Raw genomic sequence first — 13,645 nt, 5'->3', positions numbered from 1 at the left:
ATGAAGTCTTAAGCATTCATAATATAGAGAAACAGAAAAAACAAAGAAATGAACAATTTTAGGATAAACACAATTAATAAAAGGTTTTATACATTTGTGGTAACACAAAGGTAAACTTATGTTATCAGAGCTATTTGATAGCTTTAGGGTCATTACATGTGCTAGGTATTTCGCTATCTGATGTACTTTCGCAGTATAGTGTGGTTGGTGTATAGACTGACTGGAATCTAAAGAACTGCACAAGTAACTGATTTTTCCAAGGGGCCGTTCTGTTTGTGTTTCTCAATAGTATTAACTATGTCCATGGCATGATAAACTACTTTTGAAAGTGAAGAGACATTCAGAAAGCCGTGTGTGATACATATAAATCCCACTACGCGCGTTCAAACACTTGGGCACCCGCAGAGTACAGTGCAGACATTGTTAACTGGGAAATTCTGGGTAACCCAAACTGCTGGTTAATCAAGTTTTTACCAGCCAGCAGTACTGAATGTGAAACAGCCGTTGCCATGATATGGCCAGAACATGTGGCCACTCCATCATCACCTGCTTGGCACTGCTACAGCAGCCTGGGCCAAATGGCAATATGCGGCCTGCTCCTCTGCTTCCTGCGGTCCCCTGAGAGTTGAGTGAAGGAGAAGCCTAAAAGGCATCCTGGCTAGCTTCTGATTATGGGCACCTCTCCCTTGGGGTGCTAGATCCCCCACGCCCTGCTGTAAGAGTCCCACTTTCGGCCACTTGGCCAACAGCTGATGCAATTCTCCTGTGGCCTCAGAATTGGGAAGGGGGTTAAGTCACTCTTTTCCTCCTCCTCCCAGGCTGTCTCTGTAATACACTCTCTTTTGGCTCCCATTCAGAGTTCAGCCTACCTATCCTCCCTGGCCACATGCATTAGTGATTCTTTTACAGACTTCTTTAGCTCCACCTCCTTTAGGTTTCAAACCAGTCTGCTTTTCCTCCTCCTTCCCAGAAGAGATAAAAGCTGGGGAATCGCCTGTCTCCTTCCACTCCTTGCCAGCTCCATACCTCCCACACCATCCTTGCAGCTGCTCATTTGGCCATTGGCTCATCCTTCCAGCCTCTCTCCCTTGCTGGGCGCAGCCCAGCTGCCCGACTCCAGCTCCCACCAGCCCCTTTACCTCCTCTAGGGTTGTGCTTGGGTTCCTGCACTTCCCCTGCCTAGCTCCAGATGTTGCCATCCCTCCTTGCCCTGCCATTTCCCCATTCCTCCAGCCCAGCTTCTCAGAAGCTCCTGGGTGAGTGGTGCCAGTTGATGGCAACATTGGCGGTCATGGCAGCTTTGCTAAGCTGCAGTTGCCATCTCCCCAACCTTTGTTTTCACCCTCCAACTGTGTCTTGCCCTTCCTGGTCTCCCGGACCTTCAGGACAGAGTGAGTAGGGTTCCCCCTCAAGCCCATATTGCCCTCTCATGTTGAACCAAGTTGGGGGAAGCCTCCAGCCCCCAACAGGTGCTCGTGGCGAAAAGCGCTGCCTGCTCCTCCTTGCATCAGAGCCAGTAGTGGAGGAGCAGGCAGCATTTCTTGGCCAGCTTGCAGCTGTGGCTGTTGGTTATTTGGCAGTAGTCTGAGTGGGTGGTGCCCATGGCAAGGAACTAGAGCCCGCTCTTTCATAGTCTTCTGTTCCTTGAGAGTAGGCATCAATGTAGCCAGCTGCAATCTGGCACGCTAGTTAACTTTGTCAGTTGCTGGGTGCCAGGTAAGAGATTTTATTGTTCCTTTTCGGAACCCAACCTCTGTTACGTGATGCTCGTTTTAGGGATATTCCCTGTTATAATCAGAAGAACTACTTACTGATTACTCCATTGACAGAACAACTACAGCAGTAGGAAACCTGGAGAACTGATAAACTATAATACGTTTATAGAACTATTGAATATGCTGTGTTTAAGATCCCACATATCTCAGACTTTATTCTGTTTTTTCTGTTTTAGCAAGGGGAGGTAAGACTCAAATGCCTTACTGCTTTGCAAGGACTTTATTATAATAAAGAACTTAATTCCAAATTGGAACTCTTCACGAGTAGGTTCAAGGTTAGTATTATTTGACAGCATTTTTTTTAAAGTAGCACTCTACGTTTCCTGTTTCTAACATTTTTGTCATTTTCCAAACTATTTTGTTCTCCTTTAGGATAGGATTGTATCTATGACTCTTGACAAAGAATATGATGTTGCAGTACAAGCAATAAAACTACTTACTCTTGTTTTACAGTAAGTATTTCAGACCAGTCATTAAAACCATTTGTCGGCATTTATATATCTTGTTTGCCAGTTTGGGACGGTCTTGAAAGGACCTCATTTATCGGGACCCTTACAACATGCAAAAAGCAGGTGGTGATTCTTGCTGCTACCAGCTACTCAAAAGGGCATGCTGTGTTGGCTGTTTGTTTATCTTTGTTACTTTGCCGGCTGTTCATTTAGGTAGGTAAGATAAGCGAGCGGGCTTCTTCCCCCCCCAATCTGACAGGGGAGCAGGAAGAGGAAAGCACTTGCCGCTGCCACCACAGCTGGTTTCACCAGCATTCTCTTCAAATCGTTGCTCCAAGAGAGAGGAGCCTGCAAGTGGTAGCAGTTGCTCAATCAGCAATCTAGGCTCATGGATGAACCAAGCTGCAGTGGTGTGGGACTGCTGTTCGGTTACTTGAACACATACAGCTACCTTATACAGAATCAGACACTTGGTCCATCAAAGTCAGTATTGTCTACTCAGACCAGCAGCAGCTCTCCAGGGCCTCAGGCAGAGAAAGGTCTTTCACATCACCTGTTTGCCTAGTCCCTTTAACTGGAGATGTTGGGGACTGAACCTGGGACCTTCTGCATGCCAAGCAGATGCTCTACCGCTGAGCCACACCCCTCTACTTGGTCAGTGCTTGTCCACCAATCTCTTTCTGAGTGGCTGCAGCTGTTCTTTGCCATTGCTTTTTCACAGGGTGGGTGAGCAGTGTTGTGTAGCCTTGCTTTTCATTGGAGCAGGAGGAGGAAGAAAAGAAGCCCAGTGGGTTACAAACCAAAGAGTAGAGAAGGTGTCATCTCTTAGAGAGGTGTAATACTGCTGCTGCAATAACAGAGCAGGGGTTGGCCCTGGTGGTTCTTCTTGGGGGCCTGGCAGCTGCTGTCATTGCCAAATTTGGATGCCAGCCTTGCTTCTTCATGTAGTTTTACGAGACTCCAGACATAGCACGTTTCTTTTGTGATGCCAGTTTTCAGAACTTAATTTGAGAACTAGATCAACATTCACATTACAGAGTATGAACTATCAAAACGTTGCTGGAAGTTCACATTTTTGGGCTACCCAATGACTTGTGCAAGGCCATGAAATATATTTATCTTTGAGGAAGTTTTCAAGTGTTTTCTTTTCAACGTAAGAACCAGAAATAATTTTCAGTATGAATGTTTCAGATCCTTGGCATTCTGTTGAGGGGCTCGGGTTCTTTTAAAGCTGTTTGGTGTCTTCGCAAATTCTCAAACAGTTTTGTCAGCGGTGTGCTGCCTCCCCCAAAAGCGAATTTTGTGGCAAGAAATAAATTCCAGTTTACCAAGGCACTTGAAGATGTGGCACATTGGAGCTTGATCAAACCAGGAAGTGTTCAATCAAGCTTCGTGCTGTAGAGGTGGAGGGAGCTGGGGGGAGTGAGGAGAATTCAGTGAGCAAGCTGTGTTTGTGCGCAATGCCAGCAAAACTCTAATTAAACAGAAGTTGTTTTGACATCTGGATGTATGTCCTGGTGAAGTCATGTAGTTTTCTAAAATGTCTACTTCAGAAGATTAATTGCATTCCAACTCCTTTAAAACCTAAAAAGCATGAGTGCAGCCATGCCTCCCCAGATTTCTGAGCCCTTGCAGTTACCAAGTAATTAGCAATCATCTGATCCACCCTGACTCTTCAGTTTGACATAATAATTTGAACTGCCCTGACAATCACTTTATAGCCAATTCTACTTCATTATAAGTGTATTAAAATACATATCTGAGGGAGCCCATCTCCCACTATACAAATAACATTAGAAGAATATTCCACTGTAATTCTCAGTACGCTCTCTGTTTGCCACTAATGCTGCTGGCTTTGGAGACAGCCATTTCTGGCAACGGAGGGAGCAGCGAAAGTTGGCTGTCTTTTACATCTGATTATTAGGTATATTTTCCTCATTTAGAACATTACATTGCTTATACTCCCCCTTCCTGCCGCAGTGTAGCACTCAGGATGGCTGACAGTTGTATGAAGAAATTTGCAAATGAGTCAAAACACTAAATGCAATAAAATTGAAAGCAAATAAAAAAGGATAGCAGTAGCACAAACAGTAAAACATCGGATAAACAACAAAGAACCACCAGAAGGGGACCCAAGTGCACTCAGAGAAAGAAAAGATTATCACATTACAATAAAGGCCCACCCCAAATTAAAAGATTTTTACAAGGCACAAAAAAGCGGTGGTAGTGGGGATTATATCAAAATGACTTGTTTTATTGTAATTACTTTGGGCAATTTAATTTTTCTACTTGAAGAATGGTAATAGAAAAGAAATTTAAGTTAACATCTTTGTCAGGAAAAACCTTTTGGCATTTAGGCATCTGCATAATAAAAGCTTTTAGATGCTCTTCCATTTGGAGTTCAAGTGCTGGAATTATTCAAGATTGGAGTGGTGGAGTTGTCTGTTGCAAAGTAACCAGAAAATACAGTGATAAATGTTGAAAAAGGCATCAATCTGCAACCCTCATTCTAATATGCCTTACATTTACCTGAGTTGTATGTAATCAAAAAGGGGGAAAAACTAGGTGTACACAAGCATATGATTAACTATTGATAATTAAATGTAACATTTCAAAGCAGGAACATTTGTGGTTGGAATTATTGTAACATTTGTGTCTCAAACTCGAAGGGTATCTTTAATTACATCCCTGCCCCCCGCATATATTCTGAATGCAACTTTTTCCAATTTCTAGGAGTAGTGAAGAAGTTCTGACTGCAGAAGACTGTGAAAATGTCTATCATCTGGTTTACTCAGCTCATCGGCCAGTAGCTGTAGCAGCAGGAGAATTTCTTTATAAAAAGTAAGGGTGAATAATTATTTGTATAGGAGCCTTTTTGAAATGTGTAGTACTTCTGTAATTACAGTAACCATGTATGCTAAATTGTCTCTCAGTGCACCCAGTAAGGCTGGCAAGCACCTGATCCTGTGCTAACTATTTTGAATGGTATAAATGTCCTCTTGCCTGATTCCTAGCCTGATTTTTATATCCCCGTTGCTTCTATCATTTTCACTCAAGAGTTGTATAAGTGTTAGCTCCAGCAGGACATTGCTTGAGATGTTGAAAGGGGTAAAGCTCATCCAACCCATATCCAAGCAGCACTATTCCAGATGGCTTATTCACCATGATGTAAGGAAATGGAAGGCAGTTGTTTAAGTTCCATTGTCTCATGACCCTGTTGCGGGGGGCGTGGGCTGGGTGTCCACTGATGGCACTTCTTTATGGCTCAGTTATATGAAAAACCATGGTTAAGGATGTGTAATCTGTTCAGAGTGATGTCTGAATTGACACGCTATTTATGGTTGGCCTGCAAACTGCTACAGTGGAGTTGGTTAGTTTCAGCCTTGGTTGGTCATGATGTTGCAGACGAGTTATGACCATTGCTTTGCTTCTGGAGGCCGACTGCTGACTGATAGAAAAGGAAACAGTCAAGTAGCTATGAATAACAGTGATAAGTTCAGACTGTGATTTGGGTTCCCAACTATGGCTAGCAGAAATCATGGCTCACTATGGTAACTTGAATGGAGCCATTTTGTGTCTTGGGTAAGTGGTGCTATGGTCAACCAGCGAGGTGAACACTGAGAGTAAAAATAAAAGGCTGTTATAGTATATTGTGTTCATCAGGAAATGTTCAATGAGCCTGTAAAGGTAAACATACAGTAGCAAATTTTGTTGCTTTTAAAAATTTGGTCTAAACTTTTTAATGGATTGAAACACAGGTTTTTTTTGGTGTCTGATAGAAAGTGAATATTATTTAATAGGTGTTCTTCCCAATCTTGCTTTTAAAGGCTTTTCAGTCGCAGAGAACCTGAAGAAGATGGACTTCTTAAAAGAAGGGGAAGACAAGGCCCAAATGCTAATCTTGTCAAGACATTAGTATTTTTCTTTTTGGAAAGTGAAGTAAGTTATGAGTATCTTGTTCATTTTCTGTAACAATAGCTGACAGTAATGTTTTATGGTCCTATGTGGATGCCAAGGCAAATTACAGTTCACCTTCTGCTTAGTAAGAAGTATCTGACAAGTGCGCAAAGTACACAAAACTGATCAGATTTTAGCTGTTTTGCACCAGTTGGGAGGTCATATTATTGAATAAACAGAAATTTATTTAGTAAGCCAGCCAGATGTTCAGAAGGATGGCTATGTCATTTAAAGTTTCAAGGCATCAGGGCTTGTACATAGTTTCAGAAGGTTGGTCTGCAGTAGATTAGTTAGATTTGAGTCTAGTAGCACCTGGACCTGGACGGCCCAGGCTAGCCTGATCTCGTCAGATCTCAGAAGCTAAGCAGGGTCGGCCCTGGTTAATATTTGGATGGGAGACCACCAAAGAATAGCAGGGTTGCTGTGCAGAGGAAGGCACTGGCAAACCACCTCTGTTAGTCTCTTGCCATGAAAACCCCCCAAAAGGGGTCGCCATAAGTCGGCTTCGACTTGACGGCACTTTACACACACACACAGCACCTTAGAGACCAACCAGATTTTCAGGGTATAAGCTTTTGAGAGTCAAAGCTCTCTTTGACAGATTCGAGTAGAAATGGAGATCTTGGAGTCTTCAGGTACAATGCATGTTGTAATAATTTCGATTAGAGCAGAGGGGAAATGCTAATTTTCTGCCCCGAAGCATTTGTAGTGAGATAAGAATCCTATGTCTCTATTCATTGAGGGTCCATTGTTTTGAACTTGTGAATGAACTCAAATTCAGCGCTTGTACATATCTGGGCTGGACTGTCCTCAACAAGGGCAAGATCTTTTTCATTAGTGGCTCCTGCACGATGGAACTCCTGCCAGACGACATCCGGGCCCTGCGGGATCTTTCTAAATTCTGTAGGGCCTGTAAGACAGAGTTGTTCTGCCAGGCATTCCATTGAGGACAGTCAAGGTCAATTTCCCACCTTATCAGTAGTAGCACCTGGTTTTGATAGAAGTCTGGGATGTAGATTTTCTGGGTGCATACTGATGATGTATTTTGGTCAGGATATTTTACTATCTTGTATTTGTAAGGTTTTGTATGTTTTACCATTATTGAATCATTGTTTATTGAGCTGCGGTGAGCCGCCCATAGCCCTGCAAACTCAGGAGATGAGCAGGGTATAAGTCTAAAATAAAATAAATATGTGTCTAGCCACTTGAGCCCTGCTTTACGGTGGGGGGGCATATAAATATTTTTTTAAAATCATATCAGATCTCAGAAGCTAAGCAGGGTCAACCCTGGCAAGTATTTGGATGGGAGACCTCCAAGGATTACCAGGGTCCTGATTACGAGGCAGGCAAGGGCAAACAACCTTTGAACATCTCTTGACTTGAAAACCCCACCAGGGTCGCCATAAGTCATATGTGACTTGACAGCAAAAAACCCTCCACAGTATCTGGTCATAGTCAAGAAACCATTTTCCATCATATTGCCCATTTTGTTTTGTGATATATATGTTTAGGATAAAAAAGAAACCTTGCAAGTAAGTAGTGTTGGTGTCAGTCACAGCCTCTGCAGTGCTCAAACTCAGTAGTAACTTTGGGGTGCATGTATAATTTTTATGCGACAACATGTTAAATACAGGTAAATTATTTTTAGTTACATGAGCATGCGGCTTACTTGGTGGACAGCATGTGGGATTGTGCAACTGACCTCTTGAAAGACTGGGAATGTATGAATAGTCTGCTGTTGGAGGAACCACTCAATGGAGAAGAACGTAAGAGTTCATTGTTTTCTTTCCTCCCCTGAGCCTTTTTGGTGTTTTTGCCCTGAACATGTACAAGTTTGTTGTCATAGACATGAAAGCAAAATCTCCTGTGTACAAAACTCAGGTTCCCTGGCATTCGCTGTAATATACTATGGATCTATTGCACCTTACTTGGAAGTAATCCCACTTCTTTTGGTGAGACTTATTCTCAAGTTAGTGTGTGTAGGTTGTAGTAGTGAGTATGTTGAGGGTTTTTTTTTTTTTTTTGCTCCTTGTCCAGCTCAGTTTTTCCTTATTGGAGTTATGATTGTTTGAAATCATTTTTTAACAGAACTAGTACAGTAGTTTTATATTAAGAAAAACTGGCACAATGGGAATTTTACTAAACAGCTGATCAATAATGCAACACTTTCAAATGCTAGAATTTTAACGTGGCTTGCAAACTTGAATTTTAAATTGACTGTTACATATTTCTTCTCCTGCTATGTTTTTTGCTTAATGCTGATGTGACTGCGGCGAGACGTATGAGGGAATCATTGTAAGGTTAAAGTTTAAAATACCTCACTACTTAGTATCCCGCTGTTAAGCAATTAATGTAACTCTAGCTCTTGTGATGTGAATCTGAGCTGTCATATACAAATATGCTGTTTGAAATCTTCTTTTTCCTCCCCCAAAATTCAGCCTTGACAGACAAGCAGGAAAGTGCACTAATTGAAATAATGCTCTGTACAATTCGGCAAGCGGCTGAATGTCATCCTCCTGTAGGAAGAGGCACAGGAAAGCGGGTATGGTATTTTTTGTTGGAAATCTTTATTGTTGACTGTAGAGTTAATTTTTTTTCTCCTAGTTTGGAATTTCAGTGAGGCTTTCTGGTCACAAAGGACTTGTCATGATAGGTTATCATCCTGTTGGGTGTTTGGACCAATATCATAAGAAGTGATGTTTATGTGGAAAACCATGATTTAAATATAGTCTTACTCACTAGTGATTTAAATCGTGAAAATCTAGTCTTACTGACTAGTGATTTAAATCTATTTGATTTAAATCAAATCCACCCTGCTGTAATATAAAACAAAGCAGGGCCTCAGAGGATGTCTGCAGTTGTCAGGTTGCCTTTTACCTTGAAGACTAGAATGAACAAAACCTAGGTAAGGTTTATTTATTTCAGTGAGCTTTTGTGACTCATGAAAGTTCATATTGCGATAAATGTTGTTAGTCTTTAAGGTGCTTCTGTGCTTTCATTTTATTTTGCTACAACAGCTAACATGTCTTAAAATTTTAAAAGAAGTTCACTTGTGCTGTGCCAAATTCTCTCTACATGGTTGTCCTCAGGGTAGACATCAGATGATCACATTGATGGAATCTGGCATTGCTGTTGCTTGTCTATATGAGCTCTGGTTCTTTATTTTCAAAGGGATCTTATGGTTTGAACAGTTTCCTTAGCTGGGATTGAACTAAGGAACTGCTGTGTCCCTACTTATTGGGCGTTTATAACTTAGGTACTTACAGCAAAGGAGAAGAAAGCACAGTTGGACGACAGGACAAGAATCACGGAACTTTTTGCTGTGGCACTCCCTCAGTTATTAGCAAAAGTGAGTCATTTGTTTATTATTGGGCTTGCTCAGTTCCACTTCTGATGGCTCGCAGCATTGTAATGCTTTTTGCAGAGTTTTGAAATAAGATTTCATGTAAAGGAGTTGTGTTTTTTGTTTATGGTTTTATGCTATTAACTGACAGTGAGCCTTCTAGATTTCATGACAAAATTCTCAGTTTGAGATCATGTGGAACATGTGTTCTACAAAAAAGTGTTCCCGTTTTAACTGTTTGTCTCAATTTTCACAGTATTCCGTAGATGCGGAAAAAGTCACCAACTTGTTACAGTTGCCGCAATATTTTGATTTGGAAATCTATACAACAGGACGACTAGAAAAGGTAAGCTAATTTACAAGTAAAGGAGAATTAATGGGGATGAAATGTGAACGAATAATCCTCCTGCACTTAAACTGCTGGTTGTATACATGAGCCTGTCTTGAGGTTGAGTTTCTACAGCAGGGCTTTAGTGAACTCTTAACCATGGAATAAATGGTTTCAGGTGTGTATCAATATCATAGTAGTTGGGCATATCTAATGTCTTAATGTTCATAAACATCCTTTTTTGAAGGAATTGGTGCTTTAACACTGTCACCTTGTAGTTGCTTCAGGTTTGATCAAACACACCTGAAAAAAATTGTTTGCTATAATTTATCATCCTCTTCTGGGGGCGGGGTTACCTTTTGCAGCATTTGGATGCCTTATTGCGACAGATCCGGGATATTGTAGAAAAGCACACGGACACAGATGTTTTGGAAGCTTGTTCTAAAACATACCATGCGCTCTGCAATGAAGAATTCACAATCTTTAACAGAGTTGATATTGCAAGAAGTCAGCTAATAGATGAACTGGCAGATAAATTTAATAGACTTCTTGAAGATTTTCTGCAAGAGGTTTGTAGCTTTGCATATTTATCTTATTCCAATTCTGTATTTCTTTTTTTGTGTGTATTTACTTTGCAGAGTTAAACGAGACTCTTATTTACCACAGCATGCAGTGAAAATTTTATTTATTTACATTATTTATAGTCCACCTTTCTCACTTGGGATCAAGAAGGATTACACAGAGTGAGTCAATGCAGTCGATGAATGGGATATTCAATAAACAATGCAATAGGATTTAGGTTGTAGACTCAACCAGAAGTCTAGAAACAGAACTGAAGCGAAGCTTAAATATTAACATGACACAAAGAAATGATGCAAAATTCCATAGTAGGATTCTAATTTCAGCAAGCTATTCACAGTAGTATAGACCACAATCTGTAATTATTTTTCCTGAGTAACTTTGTGAATCATTTAGTATAGTGCAAGTCTATGGCCTGCATAAAAACTCTCTTGAAGAATTCAATTTTACGTAGTTCGCGGAAAGCTATGAGAGTGGGATCCCTTCATTACCTTCTCAGACAGGCCGTTCCTCAAGGTGAGGGCCACAACGGAAAAGGCATGTGTATGGGCAGTTGCTGATTTTGCCCATTGGCAGGTTGGCAAATTCAGGACCTCTACCACATCACCAGGGGATTTGGCTTTTATAAGGTGTACCCTGGATTGTGAGAGTTTTCTCTCTTAATGCAATATATGACAGGCAGTGGAAGGAAAAGGAGATGTTTATTTGCCTCTCATTACCTCTAATATGACCCCAACACCTGCAGAAATTATCTTGATGTGCGATAATTCTGTTTAGGAGGTATATATCTGGCTCGAGTGCATGCTTGTGTAAAACATTGATAGTTTTCATTGTTTTTTGCCAGCTTTGTATTGGAGGTAGTGGAAAGCTGTTCTTAATAACGTAAAAGAAATTGCAGTTTTTGAAAGTCCCTGCTTTTATTGCAACAGTGTAACTCTTTAACAGGGTGAAGAACCTGATGAAGATGATGCTTACCAAGTCTTATCAACATTAAAGCGAATCACGGCTTTTCATAAGTAAGTAGAGGAACAGTCTACCCACACTTGCGACTTTTCTGCATTTTTAATATAAATTTACATTTACTCTTGACAACTGTAATTAAAATTACTTGGACAACTATAAATAAAATGTGCAACCATTATGTTTATTCATAAGCAGTGGTTGAGCTGTTATGATAATTACAGCAAGCATGTGTATAAGTCGTAATGGGGCTCCTAAAGGGACTCTCTGCTCCATACGTCCAGGTATTTCTTCTCCCATCCCCACTTTGAACTCTCTCTCCATTAAAGGGCAATGGCTCTCTACCTGTGGCAAAAGGATTACGAGACTCCCCATCTACCTCCTTTCAGAGCCCTTTCTGACTCCAGTAAGGTTTATTCCTGGTGTTGAGGGACCAGCATGGACTAATAGCCTCACAGGTCAGGTGGTTGCAGTGGGAAGGAGGAAAAGAACAAGACTGGTCCTTTCTTACTCTTCTGTGAGTAGAGTTCTCTCCACTGCAGCTACCCAATCCACATGGCCATATGGGTCCTTGGAATAAACTTTCCTGAGATATGAAAGGGGCTGGGTTGTGGGGGAGGGGAGAGATCCTGGAACATCAGCTCCTTTCACAGGCAGTTCATGGGATCCAACCCAAAGTCTGGTACATGGGCAGCCTTCATTGCTAGTCTTCGTTGTTAGCGCTGTGAAGTCAGGGAAGATGTGCCTGAATATACTCCTGTCAGTGGATATGGGTGTAAAGAGGGAGAGCCATGCCCGTTGCTGGTTCCATGGCTAGGTGTTGTGTTAAACACAACAAAAATCTGTGTTGACAGTGTTCTTATCTGTGTTGCAGGTGCGCTCATTTGGGTATTTGCCTGAGGGCAGCTGCTGTGTGCAGCATACGGCAAGGATATTGTTAAATTACAAAGTGAAAAGGCTGTGTAATGCAATTGAGCTATTTACAGTGTTATCACTTGTCTTTTTTTTCTCTTTTCAGTGCTCATGATCTGTCAAGGTGGGACTTGTTTGGTTGCAATTACAAGTTATTAAAAACAGGAATTGAAAATGGAGATATGCCCGAACAGGTCAGTGTTTAAAAAGGGCTGAAATTAAAAATAAAATAAAACATTACAGTTCTTGTGTGCTGACCATTTTTTTCCTCATTTCACAGATTGTTATTCATGCACTGCAGTGTACTCACTATGTAATCCTGTGGCAGCTAGCAAAAATTACTGAAAGCAGCTCTACAAAGGCAAGTCTTGCTCTGATGCTATTAGCAATTTACAGTTGCGCTGCCTGGAAACAGTTTAGTAAACTATAAGTACGCTACATTGCCATGTAAGCATCTTTTGGAATGCCTGTCAATATGATGAGCACAGGAAAAAGAGGAAGGGGCAGAGGGCATGAGGAGGCAGGAATCTGTTGTGCCTGATCAAAGATTCCACATTAAATTGAATCTTGGATCTCTTGTTTTCTGTTGTTTACTTCTCTGCAGTGCAACAAGATCTCTGCGACAAGCAAGTATGGTCACAACAATGCTTACTATTTTTTTTTTTTTTTTTTACAGGAGGACCTTCTGCGCTTAAAAAAGCAGATGAGGGTATTTTGTCAAATCTGCCAGCACTACCTTACCAATGTAAATACTGCTGTTAAAGAACAGGTTAGTCTTTGAACCTTCTGGCGTTTATTTTAATAAGCCATTGTAGGAGAATTATTCAGTCATCTATAGGGCGAAATAATTCTTTAATTTCTTCACTTGTGTGGAAGGGATATAGCACAATTATTTGGACACATACATTTAGGGCATTTGAAAACGATGAATCTGGAAAACAGAGCCCCCTTCCTCCCCCACCCCCACCCCCAAACACAGGCCTATAGTCCTGGGTCCCCGCCTATGGAGAAGATCGATAGGAGATTCTTTAGTAAATCCTAGGTTTTTCTTTTCTTAAGCAGCATGCTTTTGCTGACTGAAAAAGTTGTATGCAAAGAGATGGAAAATGTGTATAGAGTGTGACTTGAACAGAACAAATGGTATCACTGACTGATAAGGGGATACTTAAAGTTGAGTGTGAAAGAATAACAGTGGAAAAATATTTGTCAGTGTTCTTCAGATACCTTGGGAGGCACATTTGCTTATTACCAAAGTGTCTTCTTCTTAGAACAATTGCTTTGATTTAGGATGCCCTGTGCACGTATAGTTTCAGTTCTAACCTTAAATAATTTTAACCTCCTG

General features: G+C 41.1%; 1 protein-coding gene across 1 annotated transcript in view; it reads left to right on the top strand.

Annotated features, from left to right (window-relative positions):
* Nucleotides 1–13,645, top strand: part of STAG2 (STAG2 cohesin complex component) — a 42,745-nt gene that overhangs the window by 13,530 nt on the left and 15,570 nt on the right. Inside the window, exons 10-22 of the mRNA XM_056859177.1 lie at nucleotides 1,952–2,050; nucleotides 2,148–2,227; nucleotides 4,958–5,065; nucleotides 6,052–6,163; nucleotides 7,830–7,947; nucleotides 8,620–8,723; nucleotides 9,438–9,530; nucleotides 9,781–9,870; nucleotides 10,218–10,421; nucleotides 11,377–11,447; nucleotides 12,410–12,497; nucleotides 12,584–12,664; nucleotides 12,980–13,072. Of these exons, the coding sequence (XP_056715155.1) occupies nucleotides 1,952–2,050; nucleotides 2,148–2,227; nucleotides 4,958–5,065; nucleotides 6,052–6,163; nucleotides 7,830–7,947; nucleotides 8,620–8,723; nucleotides 9,438–9,530; nucleotides 9,781–9,870; nucleotides 10,218–10,421; nucleotides 11,377–11,447; nucleotides 12,410–12,497; nucleotides 12,584–12,664; nucleotides 12,980–13,072 (1,341 nt within the window). The remainder of the gene's footprint in view (nucleotides 1–1,951; nucleotides 2,051–2,147; nucleotides 2,228–4,957; nucleotides 5,066–6,051; nucleotides 6,164–7,829; nucleotides 7,948–8,619; nucleotides 8,724–9,437; nucleotides 9,531–9,780; nucleotides 9,871–10,217; nucleotides 10,422–11,376; nucleotides 11,448–12,409; nucleotides 12,498–12,583; nucleotides 12,665–12,979; nucleotides 13,073–13,645) is intronic.

Source organism: Euleptes europaea, chromosome 13 (genome assembly GCF_029931775.1).
Source record: "Euleptes europaea isolate rEulEur1 chromosome 13, rEulEur1.hap1, whole genome shotgun sequence".
Classification (NCBI taxonomy): domain Eukaryota; kingdom Metazoa; phylum Chordata; class Lepidosauria; order Squamata; family Sphaerodactylidae; genus Euleptes; species Euleptes europaea.
This window is presented reverse-complemented; position numbering and strand designations above follow the sequence as displayed.